General features: G+C 34.1%; 1 protein-coding gene across 1 annotated transcript; it reads right to left on the reverse strand.

Moving 5' to 3' along the window:
- Positions 1–6164: 6164 nt before the first annotated feature.
- On the reverse strand, positions 6165–17182 carry LOC114258838 (putative lactoylglutathione lyase, chloroplastic). The gene is made up of 9 exons (XM_028198840.2): positions 16625–17182; positions 14259–14463; positions 14033–14157; positions 13799–13863; positions 12997–13209; positions 12768–12815; positions 9394–9501; positions 9114–9254; positions 6165–6696 (listed from the first exon to the last, which is right to left on the reverse strand). Exons 1-9 carry the CDS (start codon positions 16776–16778, stop codon positions 6649–6651), a joined length of 1107 nt encoding a protein of 368 aa, XP_028054641.2. The 5' UTR covers positions 16779–17182; the 3' UTR covers positions 6165–6648.
- Positions 17183–17558: the final 376 nt, after the last annotated feature.

Raw genomic sequence — 17558 nt, forward strand, 5'->3', positions numbered from 1 at the left:
TCCGAAGGATTATTATGCTAGTATCCGAGCAGAATGGGCGTTTAGGGTAACAGAGCAAGAAAGATTGTTTAATGATCTACGTAACTTTGGGGCACCGGTCCCTCATCGTCGTTCATTAACCATGGCTAGACGAAATGTGAGTGACTATGAAAAAGCAGTTTGCAGAATTAAGAAGGAGAACAACAGAATGTTGATGCGGAGATGTCGACATTTCATGCTTCAGCTAGCCACCGAAATGGCAGAAGCAAGCAACAGAGATTTGACAGTGATTGAGCGAAATAATGTCCTAAACAATGAAAAATATCTCTCTGACTACTACATATCAGATGAGGAATGAGAAATCAAACACCTTTATCTTTCATATATGTTTGTATGTTCTCTCGTATCTTCGTTACTGGAGTGTAAGACAATGTTGTTGTTCATCTAACGTACGGATGTATTTCAAGTATTTGTTTTATGAACCTAAAGTTTATGAAATAACTACATTTATAACTGCACATTTATTAGTTCATGACTTTCTTTATTAAATTGCAATAAGTTAATGAATGTTCTGGATTAATGAATGGATTAATGTATGTTGAATTATGTGAATACTTAAAACACATAAAACAGAACAAGTAGCTCGGTGAAAAGCTTCCCTTAACTGGGGCTCGTGAAATTGGGATCCTCTACGTAATGAATTTCAATCTCCATCAGGAAAGAAGAAAGAGTCGCCTTCCAATTCGTGGAAGTCCAGTCAAGTACTCCTACGTAACCCACGTTTCACTCACAAGATCCACCATTATTTTAAAATTTATTTCAAAAGTTGAGATTGTAAATGTTTCGCAAAATATTACAAATTCAATATTCAAAAGTTGATTTTAAAATAATTCCAAATGACCACCAATATTCAAATACTTTTCAATGAAATACAAATAGTTGGTCGTAACAACGAATGATGCATAGCTAAGTGAAAAACAACATTGCCTACATAAGCTTCATTTTCTATTACAGTGACAATTCAGAAATTCACTACACATGGCAATAGTGAATTCACTGATTTACCTTACAGTGAGCATGCCCTTATTTTGTCCATATATGTAGATGGATTGTCAAGTCATGTGACTTGGTGCATAGGCTTTGGTTTTCTCAATTTTTTACTTGATTTTTTGATTACAGTGACAACTCATCTTTTATTGATATATGTGAGATTCTCAATTCAGAAAGTCACATGGCAACAGTGAATTCACTGATTTACCATACAGTGAGCATGCCCTTATTTTGTCCGTATATGCAGATGGATTGTCAAGTCATGTGACTTGGTGCACAGGCTTTGGTTTTCTCAATTTTTTCCTCGATTTTTTTTATTATAGTGGTAACTCATCTTTTATTGATATATGTGGGATTCTCAATTCAGAAAGTCACATGGCAACAGTGAATTCACTGATTTACCTTACAGTGACCATGCCTTTATTTTGTCTGTATATGCAGATGGATTGTCAAGTCATGTGACTTGGTGCACAGGATTTGGTTTTCTTGATTTTTGCCTCGATTTTTTTTTTTATTACAGTGGCAACTCATCTTTTATTGATATATGTGGGATTCTCAATTCAGAAAGTCACATGGCAACAGTGAATTCACTGATTTACCTTACAGTGAGCATGCTCTTATTTTGTCCGTATATGTAGATGGATTGTCAAGTCATGTGACTTGGTGCATAGGCTTTGGTTTTCTCGATTTTTTACTCGATTTTTTGATTACAGTGACAACTCATCTTTTATTGATATATGTGAGATTCTCAATTCAGAAAGTCACATGGCAACAGCGAATTCACTGATTTACTCTACAGTGAGCATGCCCTTATTTTGTCCGTATATGCAGATGGATTGTCAAGTCATGTGACTTGGTGCACAGGCTTTGTTTTTCTCGATTTTTTCCTCGATTTTTTTTATTACAGTGGCAACTCATCTTTTATTGATATATGTGGGATTCTCAATTCAGAAAGTCACATGGCAACAGTGAATTCACTGATTTACCTTACAGTGACCATGCTTTTATTTTGTCCGTATATGCAGATGGATCGTCAAGTCGTGTGACTTGGTGCACAGGATTTGGTTTTCTCGATTTTTTCCTCGATTTTTTTTTATTACGGTGGAAACTCATCTTTTATTGATATATGTGGGATTCTCAATTCAGAAAGTCACATGGAAACAGTGAATTCACTGATTTACCTTACAGTGAGCACGCCCTTATTTTGTTCGTATATGCAGATGGATTGTCAAGTCATGCGAGTTGATGCACAAGCTTTGGTTTTGCTCAATTTTTTGATTACAGTGACAACTCATCTCTTATTGATATATGTGAGATTCTGAATTCAGAAAGTCACATGGCAACAGTGAATTCACTGATTTACCTTACAGTGAGCGTGCCCTTATTTTGTCCGTATATGCAGATGGATTGTCAAGTCACGTGACTTGGTGCACAGGTTTTGGTTTTCTCGATTTTTTGCTTGATTTTTTTATTACAGTGACAACTCATCTCTTATTGATATATGTGGAATTCTCAATTCAGAAAGTCACATGGCAACAGTGAATTCACTGATTTACCTTACAGTGAGCATGCCCTTACTTTGTCAGTATATGCAGATGCATTGTCAAGTCACATGACTTGGCACACAATATTTGCTTTACTCTGTTTTTCCATTCTAGTGACAACTCATACATTGTTCGTATATGTGGGACTGTCATGCAGAGGCATCTTCCTAAAGCCGTTCATAACCAACTATATAAACAACTAAAGGTGAAGACACAACCTTACAACTTATTTCGCCCTACGAAATTATCATTCATTTGTTTTAAAAAATTAGCATGGCTACATGGTTCGTGGGAGGGAGTGGGAGTCGCAGAGGTGGTAGGAACTTGCAAAAGGGTGACAGTTCACGACGAGGAGGGGGAAGGGAAAGTGACGATGCTGAAGATGAAACACCATTTGCTTTGTTAGATGCCTCTTGTGCTTATCATGATAGGTTTGGGAAGCGACATTTTGTCATGCCCAAGTACTATCGAGATCCATGTGGTTTGGTGGAGGATCCATCAGATAATCAAACAGGATATGGTTTAGCAAACGCTAGACTTTTGAAGTAGCCCGCACTATTTATAGAGCGAGTGCAAATGGAAAGATTATGTCGGGAAAATCGACTGAAGGTGCCAAAAGCACGTTCTGTTGAGATCCAAAAGGAAGATCCTGATAATGTTGATCGACTATGTGAAAGACTACAACGTGAGATTTCTTAAATGGGCCGTAGGTTAGCCCGTGATATGCAGCTACACATAGTTAAGAAGGATGCCCAGAAGAACAGAACAGAACCAAATGTTGCGGCTATCAAGGGTATCATGGAGGATCCTGAACTTGTCTCTGACGCTGAGCTTTCGGATTGTTCAGACTCTGAGCCACCTGCCGATTTAAGCGCGAATTAGGTGTTAATGTCTACACTTCGGCAATATAACAACTTACATTAATATGTAATGTCTGTGTTAGACTAAGTGTTTTCGTAATGAGTTGTCAGATTGTCTACCTAATATTTGTCTGTCTAACTATTATGTTTATGTATTGTGTGTTCAGTTCATGGTGTCTAGGATATATGTATTGTGTGTTCAGTTCATGGTGTCCAGAATGTATTTTTGTGGGAGACTTATGTCTGTACTACCTATGTAACTGAAAACTGTTAGATTTGCAACTTCAGTTATGTTGTTTTCACGCATGTATGAATATTTAATAAATTAGTGACTTCTTATATTATGTATTAAGTTTTATTACAAAAATGTTGACAAAATTTATTTGTGGAGAAATACACTTTTATTTGTATTAAGCTTTCAATGTTCATCAAATTTTCGGCCCCAAACAGTGAAAGCGTGTTTTGTAATAGCGCTTTAACCTAGTTTGGAAATTCCGTCCAAACTAGGCCTAGTTTGGGAATTAAGATGATAATTTGGCTTAATATGGAAAAGCCCCGAAATATAGTGCACATTAAAAAAATAAATAAATATTTAAAACATAAAATTTTTATTCCCACTCCAGGGTGGGCTTTGTAAACACTTTGAAATTTTGAAAATTTTTTAAAAGTGATTTTGGAATTTTTTTTTCAAAAAATTTGAACTACAAAAATTCATTTTTTCTGTTTGTTTGTATTTTTGGCATTTAGTGTATTTAGGCTAGGTATGTTTAAAAACTTAAAATATTAAAAAATTCAACAAAAACAAAAAAATATGAAAAATAAGAAAATAGAATTTTCTAAAAAATGTTTTAGAAAACTCAAAGTAAGCATTACGTTTTAATTTTTATTTTTATTTGTGCTGTAATTTTCTAAAGAAACCCATCTTTGAATGCATTGAAATTGCGACTCTCTTACTCATCTTTTCATTCCCAAGTCCAACCTTCCCACGTGAGAAACCATAATTAAAAAAAAAAAAATTCTAAAACCATTTTTTATTAAAAATAGTTGTCGTCAAAAAATATTTATGTTGAAAATATAAATTTAAAAAAATTAATGTAAAAACTTTATATTTTAAAACCACTTTTTATTAAAAATATTTTTTGGTAGTTTTCATATTTAAGTTGAAAATATAAATTTTTAAAAATTAAAAATTAATGTAAAACCGGTTTTTCTAAAATAATTTTTCTAAAACCGTTTTTTATTAAAAAATATTTTTGGTCATAACATATTTATTTAAAAAAAATTAATGTAAAAACGGCTTTTCTAAAACCGGTTTTTATTAAAAAAAATTTTTGAACAAAAAAAATTTATGTTGAAAATATTTATTTAAAAAAAATTAATGTTGAAAAACGGCTTTCCTAAAACCGGTTTTCATTAAAAAAAAATTTTGAACAAAAAATATTTATGTTGAAAATATAAATTAAAAAAAAAAATTAATGTTGAAAAACGGCTTTTCTAAAACCGGTTTTCATTAAAAAAAATTTTTGAACAAAAAATATTTATGTTGTAAATATAAATTAAAAAAAAATTAATGGGGAAACGGTTTTACGAAAACCGTTTTTAATTAATTCAGAATAATTAAAAATTAATTAAAAACGGCTTTAGAAAAGTCGGTTTCTATTTTCAAATTTTATTATTATTTTAATCGATGAATACGGTTTTTCAAAAACCGTTTTTTGAAAAACGACATTACAAAATCCGTTTTACCCTATTTTGGGAATAAAGATAAAAATACACCCTAAAATGGGACTAAAATGTTCAAAACGGCACAAAGAGGGAAATTCCCCCCCCCCCCCCAAAAAAAAAAACTCTCAAATTAAGGAGAAATTATTTACTCTTGGGCAAACCATACAGTGCCCCAACTTAATTTATCACTGGAATATTGTTATAAGTTCGCCAAATATTCACTCTAAATTAAGGAACGTGAAATACTGTCATAATCAAACAAAAGCATCCTCTATCATCCTTGAAAATATACAATTAGGTCGAAATCATTATATTTTTATTTATACTTCATTTTATAGTGTTATATTTTCATATGGCATTTCTTTTTCATTCAGATTTTTGGTTTTGGATATTAATTACCAACCAAAATTACATGAGGCCATTTGGGGAGTCATTAATATAGCTAAAAAAATCATTATTAAAAGGTCAACTCTTCTCTATACTTTTTTACTTCTTTTATAAAAAAATTTAAAAATCAATTAAAATAGTTAATTCTCAAATGATCTCTCAAAAAATCAACTTCGAGATAAACATTATAATATGGCTAATGGCTATACTTTCGGTTCTGAAGTTAATATCAGAATTTTAAATTTCCATTTGAAAATTGATTTGCCAATTGTGTAATTTTTATTCAATAGTTCGTATCTGAATCAAAAATAATGTGTGGACTAAGCAAAAATAGTATGTGGAAATAAAATGACCCAACAATGTCATTGCCAGCCAAATAAGAGGCATAATTACCTAACTCATCTTCAACAAAGTCACAAAACTATTCATAATTAAAAAAAACAGAAAAAAAAGGAACAAATTTATGCAATTAATCTTCAAGGTTTCCAAAGCAACCCCTAACCATTCAATTTAGTTAGAAAACAGAAATCAAAAGCTGATGATTTAACTACTTTTGTCGTGTCAAACATTCTAACATAAATTTTTAAAAAAGAAAAGGAAAAGCCACAAGCAACACAAATCAAGGCAATAATGTCTATCATTCCATTCATATAGCAAAGCAAAAGCAAAACAAGAGTTAAATCTAGTAAATGACTACCAAGTAGAGCATATCTAATGCTCTTTGTTTAATAGGCCCAAGTCTATAAAAGTTGAACTGAGGATGTTACAATGTGGAAAATTCCACAGCAACTTTTACCCTTTCTTTTCTTTCGCATTGCTTGTTTTCACTCAAAAATGTTTTCAATATGTGCAGCCAAAAATAAATAAACAAAACAGGAAAAAACAATTTTCGTATCTCAGAGTTTCTACACTGTGCTTTAGTAAACTAATTACTGCGAGAATCACAGTAATTTTATCTACAAAACAGGGATTTTAATACATTCTCTGATGGGAATACTTCTTGAAGGCGTGGGTTTCACAAGAGTTGAAGCTTTAATTGATTTAACTGTGTAACCAGTCTCGGCAAAGGTCCACAGTTGCAAGCTTTGGTACAATGAAATTCCTCAAAGTAACTCCAATTCCTTGAGAAAATCAATATTATCAACAAATACCTGCAGGATTTAAAAACAAGAATATCAAACCACATTGATCATGACGTAAAGGCAATAGAAATAAACAATGAAGGTTGATGTTTCTTATTAGATAGTTTCAAAGGGTGGGGGAGGGGCTGGGGATGGGTGGAGGAGGGGGTTGGGGGAGGGCTGGGGCTTGGGCTGCCTGTGATGGCGGCTGAGAAGGGGGTTGAGGGAGGGGCTGGGAAGGGTCAGGGAGGGATGGCCGGGGGCTGGAGAGGGTGGGGAAGGGAAGAGGAAGAGAGAGGAGAGGAAGGGAAGACAGAGCAGCTGAGGGTAAAAGTGGGAGAGGCAAAAGAGTAAAACTTCCACCATGTTTTTGTAGTCCTTTTTAACTTCCCATCCCCACTGTAATTTGTTTTATTCTCCATTTTTTTAAAAATTATTTCTCATTTTTTTGCAATTCCCCCATTCTAGGTTACACGGACTCGGGTACGGGTATCGGGTGCGGGTGCGTATCTAGGGGTCAGACACTTCAAAATTAAAAATTAAGGGTACGTGGATATGTATCCAAATTTGGATACGGGTACGGGGATACGTTAAATAATTTTTTTTTTAAAATATATATTTATTATATGAAGATGAGTTATATTATATAAATAACAAATAAAAATCTATGGAGATGAGTTATATTATATATATATATATTTTTATTTTAATATACATTAATTATTTAATTTATTTATTATATTTTTTAAACAATGTGTTCTAATTAATTTTTTTATTTTATTTTACATACATGTGTTTTTTTTATTTATTAATATATACAAGTATATATTATCTTATAAATATATTATATAACAATTATTATTTAATATATAATAATAATAGTTATTATTATAGTTATTAACTATTATTATTATTATTATTATTATTATAGTTATTATAATAAATATATTATCTAATAAATATATTATATGTTATATAATAATTAGTATATGATATATAATAATAATATTTATTATTATAGTTATAATAATATTTATTATTATAGTTATTAACTATTAATAGTTTATTATTTATTATTATAGTTATAATAATAGATAGATTAGACAGAGTCAGGGAGAAGGAAGAAGAAAAGGGGAAAAGGGAGAAGGAAGACAAAGCCAGGGAAAACGACAAAGAGAGGGAGAGGGAGAAAAAGGGAAGCGATCGCGATCGCGATCGCTAGGGAGAGAGAGAAGGCGAGAGAGAGAGACCGGATGGAGCTTCGATCGACTGATGGAGTTTCGATCTTCAACTGGATCGACCGGATAGAGCTTCGACTGGAGGTCTTCGAGCTTCAACCAGGTTCTTGCTCTCTCCTCCTTCATTTCTTTTGCTGTCTGTGTCTGTGAAGAGCCGTGTCCGAATGAGAACAGGCGAATCCGACACAGATCTCACACCCGCACCCGTGTCGTGTCGTGTCGACACGGGTACTTCGCCCCAAAGTGGCGAGTCCATGTAACACAGCCCCCATTTCACAAAATGGATTTTTATTTTTTTAACCCTTTTTTTTTTTATTCAAAATCCCATGAAGTGTAAAAATGCTTTTAACAACCACCTCCTCCCTCTAAAAGTTGACATATTTCACTAGTTAAATAAGACTCGATAAAATCCATGACATTTCCATAAATTTCACAGTCAAGCATACTTACCTCTGGTTAGTCAATATGCCAATGGCCTTGTAACCTAGTGGCATGGAGGCAGCATAGCAAGGGAGAGGTTGGGGTTCAACTCCCCCAGGAGCTAATTTAACTACTAAAAGCTGACTTTCACTGACCAAACACTTTCGCTGATAAAAAAAATCTGTCTTCTAACTCCCTCTCTTTCCATTCTTAAACTAAATTAGTTGAAGTATATTAAAATGAGGAAACATTTCTCTAGATTTTTAAGTCCTAAAGAATGTGAACACCGGTTTTCAATTTTCATGCATGCATTTCCTACTATGAGTCTTCTTACACACCATTGCAAATAGTTACCTCAAGACATGCTCTCCTATACATATATAAACAGCTATTTATATCTTGTAAAACCAAAAAATGAACTTCAATACACTAGTTCAACACTACAGTTTTTCATAATAAACTAATAATTAATATGCAGAGTATAAAGTCATATCTATTTCACTCTGATATATACACTAAACCACAAGCCACAGTTACCCCAGAAATGTGAAAAACTTTTTTGCAGAGCCATTTTAGCTTTTTATAAACATTATGAGACACATGCTTATACAGAGATTAAAACATTAAAATCCAGAATCAAAAGTTCAAGCAGATGTATCAAATACCTGAGGTCTGTTAAAAGCCAATTCAAGTCATTCGAAGAAAGTATTTTTATTCTACAAGCATTATGATAAAAAGAAGTTATCCAAATCAACCATGAAGGTATATAAAAGACATAAAGCACTATACCGTCTTCCAACCATCAGGATCCAGGCACGCCGTAATCTTGGTGCTGATACCAGGTAATGGTCCAGGTTCTCGGGTAACCTTCCCATCACTGAGTCTAATCACTTCTGCAGTTTTGTACACATCATCTGTGCCTATTGCTATCTGCAAAGATACCAAACCATCAGTAACCTTATTTGGTTCCTTAAGATGGGTCCATCACAGAACAAAATAAATTAATAGTTCTGCATTGTAAAGAGACAATTCAACAACGTAAAAGGGAGGGATGAAGAAGCATTTCTACCTGAGCATAACCATTGCCTTTCTCATATTCAGTGACCCCATAGTTGTAAGTCAACTCCAGCACCGCACTTTTATCCTCAGGGCCATATCCCATCATTGCTATCGTATACTGAAAAAGGGACCAGAAGTTTACATTACCCCAACAGCTGCATATGTATGCCAAGCAACTACCAAAAGTTGTTCATATAAACAAAAACTTCAATGATCCAAATAAGCAAAAACTGAACAAGGCTTAAAGAATTGGCTGCATCTGAGTTCACTCAACCATGTCATCTAAGGGGGCAAACTGATATGATATCACAACACTTACTAATGGAAGTGCAGTCTATACTTGACTTGCAAGTCGTCTTGGTCAAATGCCATGTATCGTAATTCACAACTGACACATGAATCATAGGTAGCAGCTTTCAAAATATGCACTAAAGCAGATGACAAATGACTACTATTGTCCCCACCCATTCTCTCACTCTTCCCTGTCAAAGACACCATAACACACAAAAGCTACTCTAGCTCTCTAATCATTTTATGGTATCAAGGCCCCGTTTGGTAGAGTTGTGGAAAATTGATTATAGATTATAGCTTAACAAATTATATATTATACCTGTGAACATAAGTTGTTAACCTGTTTGGTGCAACTGTGGGATTATGGATTTAAGCAGCAGAGTAGTGTTTGGTTGATAAGCTGTAAAATAATTTGTTGCTGTGTAATTGTCCTTTTTGCCCTTATATGATATAAAAATGATTATTTTGTCATTTTTTTCAGTTTTAATTTAAAAAAAATTATTTCATTAATAAAAGTTAATATAATTAGTATTACAAAAATTATTATTTTCATTAATAGTATCAATTAGTATAAAATTATTTTATTTTTTCATTATAAATTAATTAGTGTTAATTAATGGCTTAATTAGCATTAATTAATACTAAAATTATTAATTAGTATCAATTTATCCTCCTATTTATTTCATTAATGGCTAAAATGCTTAATTATTATTATTATTATTATTATTTTTTTTTTATTTTTATTTTTATTTTTTATTAAAATAACACTGAAAACCCTAGCTCCGGTAGGCATAGCGGCGACATGGTGGCGCTAGGGTTTGTGATCGCCTCGCACGGCCGATAGCGATGGGGTATGGGAGACAACGACGGAGGCACAGAGAGAGAGACCGAGAGAGATAGAGAGAGAACAGCTCGAAATCGTAGTCGGAAATCGTCACCGGAAATCGCCTCTCTCTCTCTCCGGATGTGAACAATGTTTGATTGTCAGGTTTATATATCAGTATTTTGGTAATTTTTGAAGTTTTGGAGGTGCATTTAAGTCATTTTCGCCCTTTCACAACCAACTGCGCGCATAAGCTGAAAAAAAAAAAACCACCTCAAACCCAACTTACAACTTTTAGCTCAAAATCAATTAATTTAAGCTATAATCTATCTCTCATAAGCTCAACCAAACACTCCAAAATGGCTTATTTTAAGCCAAAAGCTGATTTAAGCTGAAATTAAGTGCTACCAAACGGACAACAAAAATCACTAATTGAAGCATACCTTAGAAAAATAACTTTCGAGTGTTCAAGACATTTGGGCCATTTTTCTTCAACAAAAAAAAAAAAAACGGTTAATTTTTATTTTTTGAGGTTGATTATGTACAAACAGGCAGCTGTGATGTTGGAATGTCCAAGCATGTAGTTTGGCATTTATTCTATATTAGTTATCCAACAATCATATGATAGTAAACTAGTGTAGAGCACATGCATTGACTTCTTACACAATGTTATTAAATGCATTTAATCGTGTATTTCCATTTGTTTCTTGTATCCATCATGCTCTTGTTATCTTCCATTTTTATAAAGTTTTCTCCTTCTGATAATTCTGAGGCACATGCATAGTGTATGATGTCCAATCAGCAAAACTAACCTCGATGACGGCTGCTATGTATCACCTGATGAATTTTCATAGTTTTGTTTCACCTCTTACGTGGAAACACACAACAAATGTCATGTATATATGTAGAACTCACCATACTAGAAACACCATGTGTACCGTACAGTCACATATACATACGGCAGGCAAAACTAGAAATTTAATCGCAATATACCTTATTCATCATGAAACTAATTCTAACAATAAAAATATAGAAAAAAAATAAAGAACTTGGGAAGAAAACAATGAACAATCAGAAAATAATATGCAACCTTCGGTGGTTTGCAAATAATTGAACTTCGAACCATAAACTCAAGTCAGGAACGACAATATAGTTGTAAAAAATTTGTCGGCAGAAAATATCGATTATTAATCTGTCACATTGATATCAACCACTACCTTCAAAAATTTGGTCACAATAATATTCATCAAGAAATTTGCATGAAATATAAGCACTTCACTCCCTATATACCAACTTCATTCTTTCTGCAACTAAAAGAAGTTGATTGAAAAGCCAATAATATCCCAAAAGAACTCTCTATTTTTCTTTTTTTCATATGTAATAATAGCCCGAGAGAACTTGAATATAGGTAATATCCACACGGACTCACCCACCCAGTTAGCTTAAAGAAAGAAAATGGGATATAATGGCTAGTTAAAATGAGTACTAAACCCTAGCAGGCAACAACTAACTGGACCCCAAAATAAGAAAGAGGGTTAAGACCTGGATAGTAATTTAAGGCAATTCAAGGTATCTCCCATTTGAGATTCTGACATTTTTTTTTTACCACGCATCCATATGTACAAATATGTACATATGAAGTGATGTATATATGTACAAATATGTACATATGAAGTGATGTATTTCAACAAGCTCTTGATAGCAATTTAGAGAGAAAAAAAAGACAGAATCAACATGACTTCCTCTGTAGCAGGCTGCTAGCAGCTTAGTTTCAGAATCACAGCTGTACAACTCAAGGAAGCAACAGTCAGTAGTTAGCACAGTTGAGTGTGAACATATTAATGTCTAAGCAACTCAACACATGTCAACAGGGGGAACTTTGTTCTTTATTATATAGGCTACAAGGGAGAAGTTCATCAAAAGGACTCTTTCACCTAATCGAGAACCCTGTCTGAATTCTTATAAAGAAATCCCTCAGAACCCTCACAAAGACATATAAGATGCCAGAAGAAAAAAGCAAGCTTACCCCACCAGGCCCGAGGCCACCAACAGCAGCAACCAATCGATAAGCTAGTACCATGTAATGATAGCATCAACACTTACTAGCTATCAAGAAATTTAGTCGAATACTATTTTCCTACTGTGCCCAACTTTGTTTCAACAAAATTTTCAGTTCTCCTATCACCACTTACCATGCTCGACACAAATACCTCAGTCCATGTAACATAGATATGAAATTTCATTGTTCAATGGAGAATTTTTCAAATTACCTTGTGCTCAGGGTTATCTCGTTTCCGAAGAAGCTCCATGCCAAACGCCTAAACAGAAGAAGAGAAGTGTAAATCCAGAACTTTATACAGAACTAAAACCAGTGTAGCCAAAAGTAAAGAACTAACAAGCAATTATTACAAACAATTTATGAAAGCTATGGAAACAAGGACTGAAGACTATGTTGCTAACGAAAATTTAACACTCTCAATTTCAAGGAACAACTCCTACCTTCTCATAAAAATTTATGGAACGATCAAGATCACCAACTCGAAGCATCACTTGGCAGAGCGGCTCAGGTGTAGGCCCCCTCTCAAGAAGTTCAAACTTATAACCATCAGGATCTTCAATGAACGCAATTACTGTGCTGCCACCTTTGACAGGACCAGGTTCCCTGGTAACTTTTCCACCCTTAGCCTTTATGAGATCCACTGTTTTGGCAACCTATTCATATCAACATCACTATGAGTGCTTCAACATAATCTGATGGGTTCATAAATAATGGTAGAGAACACATTTTGCAAAAGAACATTCACTATCCAATATTCTTGCAGCATTGCTTGTCAAGCATTCATGAATTTTAAGTGGAGGGCAGAAGTGTCATATAACACAAGTGTTATGCCAATGTCAATAAGAAATAGCCACATAGCAAAGACAAAGATTTTTCCAGTATTTAAATCAATCCATGTGATGTGAATGTAGATAAGGGAAATGCACAAATATAAAAGATAATTGGGTCCAGGAAAATTAAAAAAACAGGAGATCTTGAAATAAATGACAAAGGCGAAATTATTAATGATAAACTCCAGTATTCTACTCTATGACCACTGTTAGTTCAGAAGCAGAAGACCTTAAAATGATTCCATCATCAAGCAATACATATATTTGACATTGTGAGGCATGTTTAAGCATATGTGACTGAAAATAGAGATAAGGAGCTTGTGAGTATCGACATAAAACAAGATGCATTGCATTGTATTTAAACTACAGTTAAAGAATACGTGCCAGCACAAAAATTTCAACAGAAACTTACATCTTCAACTGCAATACCAAAATGACCAAAACCAGTTCCAATGTCATAATTGTCAACTCCGTAATCTGGAAGCAACATTAACACAGAACAAATCACATGTCACTTTAACCAGCAGATGTTTACACTAAGCTCACAAGCAAGACAGAGTACAACACTTATTGACTACAGAGGGTTCATAAAAGTTCCATATTATAGAAAATTGTAAACAAATTAAGGAGTTTTCAGCTGGTTTACTGTATGTGAGTTCTATAACAAAGTGAGAATCTTCTGGGCCATATCCAAGAAAGGCATTTGTGTATCTCTCCTCAGGTATGTCACGTTTTCGCAACAGCTTCATCCCCAAGCATTCAGTGTAGAATCTGCAGCCACCATTAGAGTTTGACCAAAACATCATCACTGTTGAGAAGAATAACAAATTACAAGACCGCCAAGCAGGTCATGTTATATTGAAGAAATGTACTTTATTGTCCTGTCTAAATCCCCAACACGATAAACGACATGGAGCATTCTTCTCTTGTCCTTTTTGACCCACTCTAGGGCATCTTCTTGGGTAATAGAAGTGCTTGCTTGTGCCATATTTCCAGTTGAGCGAACTGCCATTTTGTTTCCCTCTGCTCTTAACAACTTAGAAGCATTTAGACTGAAAAACTGTGACTGTGGAACCGCTGGAAAATGTTCAGAACAAGTAAGTGTGCAATAAAATCATAAGTAGAACTCATCATATGAATCCACCAGAATATAAAATGTTTTGGCACAAAGAAGGTGCCCCAAGCCATCCAAATACATGAAGTATAAGCAATATGCTTTGATATGCTTTGAGAATCATGGCTGAGTGTCTGAATCTAAGAACTCTAAAAACTTTAATCCATTTGTTTTAGAATTGAAAAAAAAAAGAAAAGAAGAAGAAGAAGAAGAAGAAGGTACCAGGCATAGAGCACTAGAATTTTCATTGATTAAACTCAAGCTTGGCTTAGGCTCAATAAGCCCTCTTCAAGCTTACTTAGCGTAGCTTTGGTGGAGTCAACTTTAATCAAAAGCTAAGCTCAGACTCTATATGCTTTGAGAATCATGGCTAAGTGTCTGAATCTAAGAACTCTAAAAACTTTAATCCATTTGTTTTAGAATTGAAAAAAAAGAAAAAAAGAAAAAAGAAGAAGGTACCAGGCATAGAGCACTGGAATTTTCATTGATTAAACTCAAGCTTGGCTCAGGCTCAATAAGCCCTCTTCAAGCTTACTTAGTGTAGCTTTGGTGGAGTCAACTTTAATCAAAAGCAAACTAAATTTGATCATTTTACCTAAGAATAAGATTTGGCCAAAAGGCCCAAGAACTCCAACACTTGAATTGCAAAATCACAAAATGGGCGTGATAAAACTACTATAGATTTATAAAAAAGAAAAAAAGAATGGGATTCCAATACCACAATACTTCCCATTTTCATCTTCTTTAGCGGGAAAGCTGAATGCTCAACAAACCACCCAAACAGCAGTCATAAACCTCTTGTAATTCTTTACACAATAATATATTTATATTTTTTCAACCTTTCTTAAATTGTTTTCTTTAGAGAATTTGTTAAGTTGTTGTATTACTTAAGTTGCAGAACACTATTAAATAGCATAGTTAGATTCAGAACACATTGGCCTCTACCACTATTCAAACAATTTAAACAATAGATAATCCTGACCAATTATTTTGTGACTCATAATCAAATAAACATGATAAATAACTTCAGCAAATAATCCACCCGTCATATAATAGTCATCAAACAAGCTTCGACAAAGTACAACTTTCAAGCAAACAAGAAAGGAATCAGCAACAACTAGGCCTTGTTTGGTTTGACTTTGGGAGATAAGTTTTCAAAAAATATTTTGGGAAGAGAGTTTAGAAATTTTTGTAATTTGTTTGGTTGTATATTTTGAAAATAATTTTGGAGTTTGGGATGATTTGATATTTTTTTATAATTGAGTAGATGTATGTAAGAGAAAAAGTGATTGAAAATGAGAGAGTAGAGAGAAAAAATGATTGATTGATTGATCTGTAGAAAGAGATAGTGATTGATTGATCTCTAGAAAGAGATAGTGATTTTGAAATTTTTTTGAAAAAAATTACAAACCAAACAAAATTTTCAAAAATTTTCTCCAAAATCTTTTTCCAAAGCCAAACCAAACAAGGCCCTAATTTCTCTATCAGCAACAACATTGAAAAACACACCATATATATATATATATATATTGTTTTATATAAAGCACACAGCTCAGAATAGCTTTGAAGCTTTGTCACTTTTTTTTTTTCTTCCAAGAATGCCCTCGACTGCTAATAACTACTAACAGTTTTCAAATTCAACTTATCTTCTTCATTCATCAAACTCATTGCATTTACACACACCGCTAGTGTAAATATACACACACACACACAGGCTCCGTTTGGATATACGGATTTCAAAAGAAGGGGTTTGAGATTAAATTTTACAGAAGGAGAGTTGGCTATTATAGTTACATTGAGAAACTAAAGGGCAACATAGAGTAAAGTTAAATATATATATATATAGAATCCTTGGCATGAAGATTTCAAATAACTATTTTTACATTTGTTATTCCAAATCCATCATGATAAATCTCTCAAATTCAAAAATTGAAATTTAAACAAATATAAACTAAAAAAAATCTAAATTTGAGCTAGGATTCTCCTTTAATAATTATTACTAAATCGTTTACTTTTGAAATCCAAATGCAACTAAGCGCAAACCTCGAAATAAGTAATCCTATAAAAATTTAAAAAGCACAAAGAAAACAATGAAATTCTAGGGTTTGAAGAAGAAAGCATTACCGCTGCCAAGATGAAAGAAGTTGAGCCTCCGAGAGGGGTTACAGGAGGAGATAGAAACAGCGAAGCGAGAGGAGGTAATAGTACAAAAAGGAGAAAACCTCAAGGAAGAGAGAGAAGGTCGAATGGAGGACGCCATGGGAATTATCCTCACCATCTGTTTCTCTCTCCAAACTCTCTATCTCTAGAAAGGAAAGGAAAGTCTGATAAGCTCTTTTTCACTTTGGTGTTTCGATTGGGAATAGAATTGAATGCAGAGAATAAAGAGAGGATTTTTGTACCAAGCTGTGTGTGTGTGTGTGACGGCAGTGGAGTGTGTGAGCGGTTGTGTTTTGATTCGGTTGCCGTACGATGGACCCAGCTGTTTCGTTTCACTGTTTTGATATCCGCACCAGGAGTGGGGTTGTATCCGGACTGCGGTAATATATGGTTATCACTATCTGAATAGCCCAACGGGCTTTTGACTCATAGTGCTTAGGTGTGTAAATTTAGCTCACCGGTTCGCAGTCCATCTGAAATCTGCCCGCAGTCCGGTGCAGCCAGGGTTAGCTAGGCTCGTTCAAGTTCCAGTCCAGTCTCAGATTTTAGGCTTAAGCTTGAGCTTGAGTTTGGGCCATTTATTTTCAAGCTCGGCGCAGCTCAAAGCCTAGCCCATCAGCTTAATAGAAGTCAAGTGTTATTTTTGGTAAAAAAATGGAAGAATTTTTTTAAAAAAAATAGTCAGGCCCAACCCAGTCCAGCCCGCTAGTCTGGCGAAAGCTCGAATACCTCCTGAGCCTATGCCTAATTTTTTTGACATGTGGGCTGACCAGGCTTGAATTTTGACATGAACCTACGCGCCTCGACATTTGGCTAACCCAAGTTCAGACCCGATTGAGTGTGGCCGAGCTAAATTTACATCCTTAATAGTGGGCCGAGTTGATAAAAAATCTCACAA

Source organism: Camellia sinensis, chromosome 5, assembly GCF_055761805.1.
Source record: "Camellia sinensis isolate YWXY chromosome 5, ASM5576180v1, whole genome shotgun sequence".
NCBI lineage: Eukaryota > Viridiplantae > Streptophyta > Magnoliopsida > Ericales > Theaceae > Camellia > Camellia sinensis.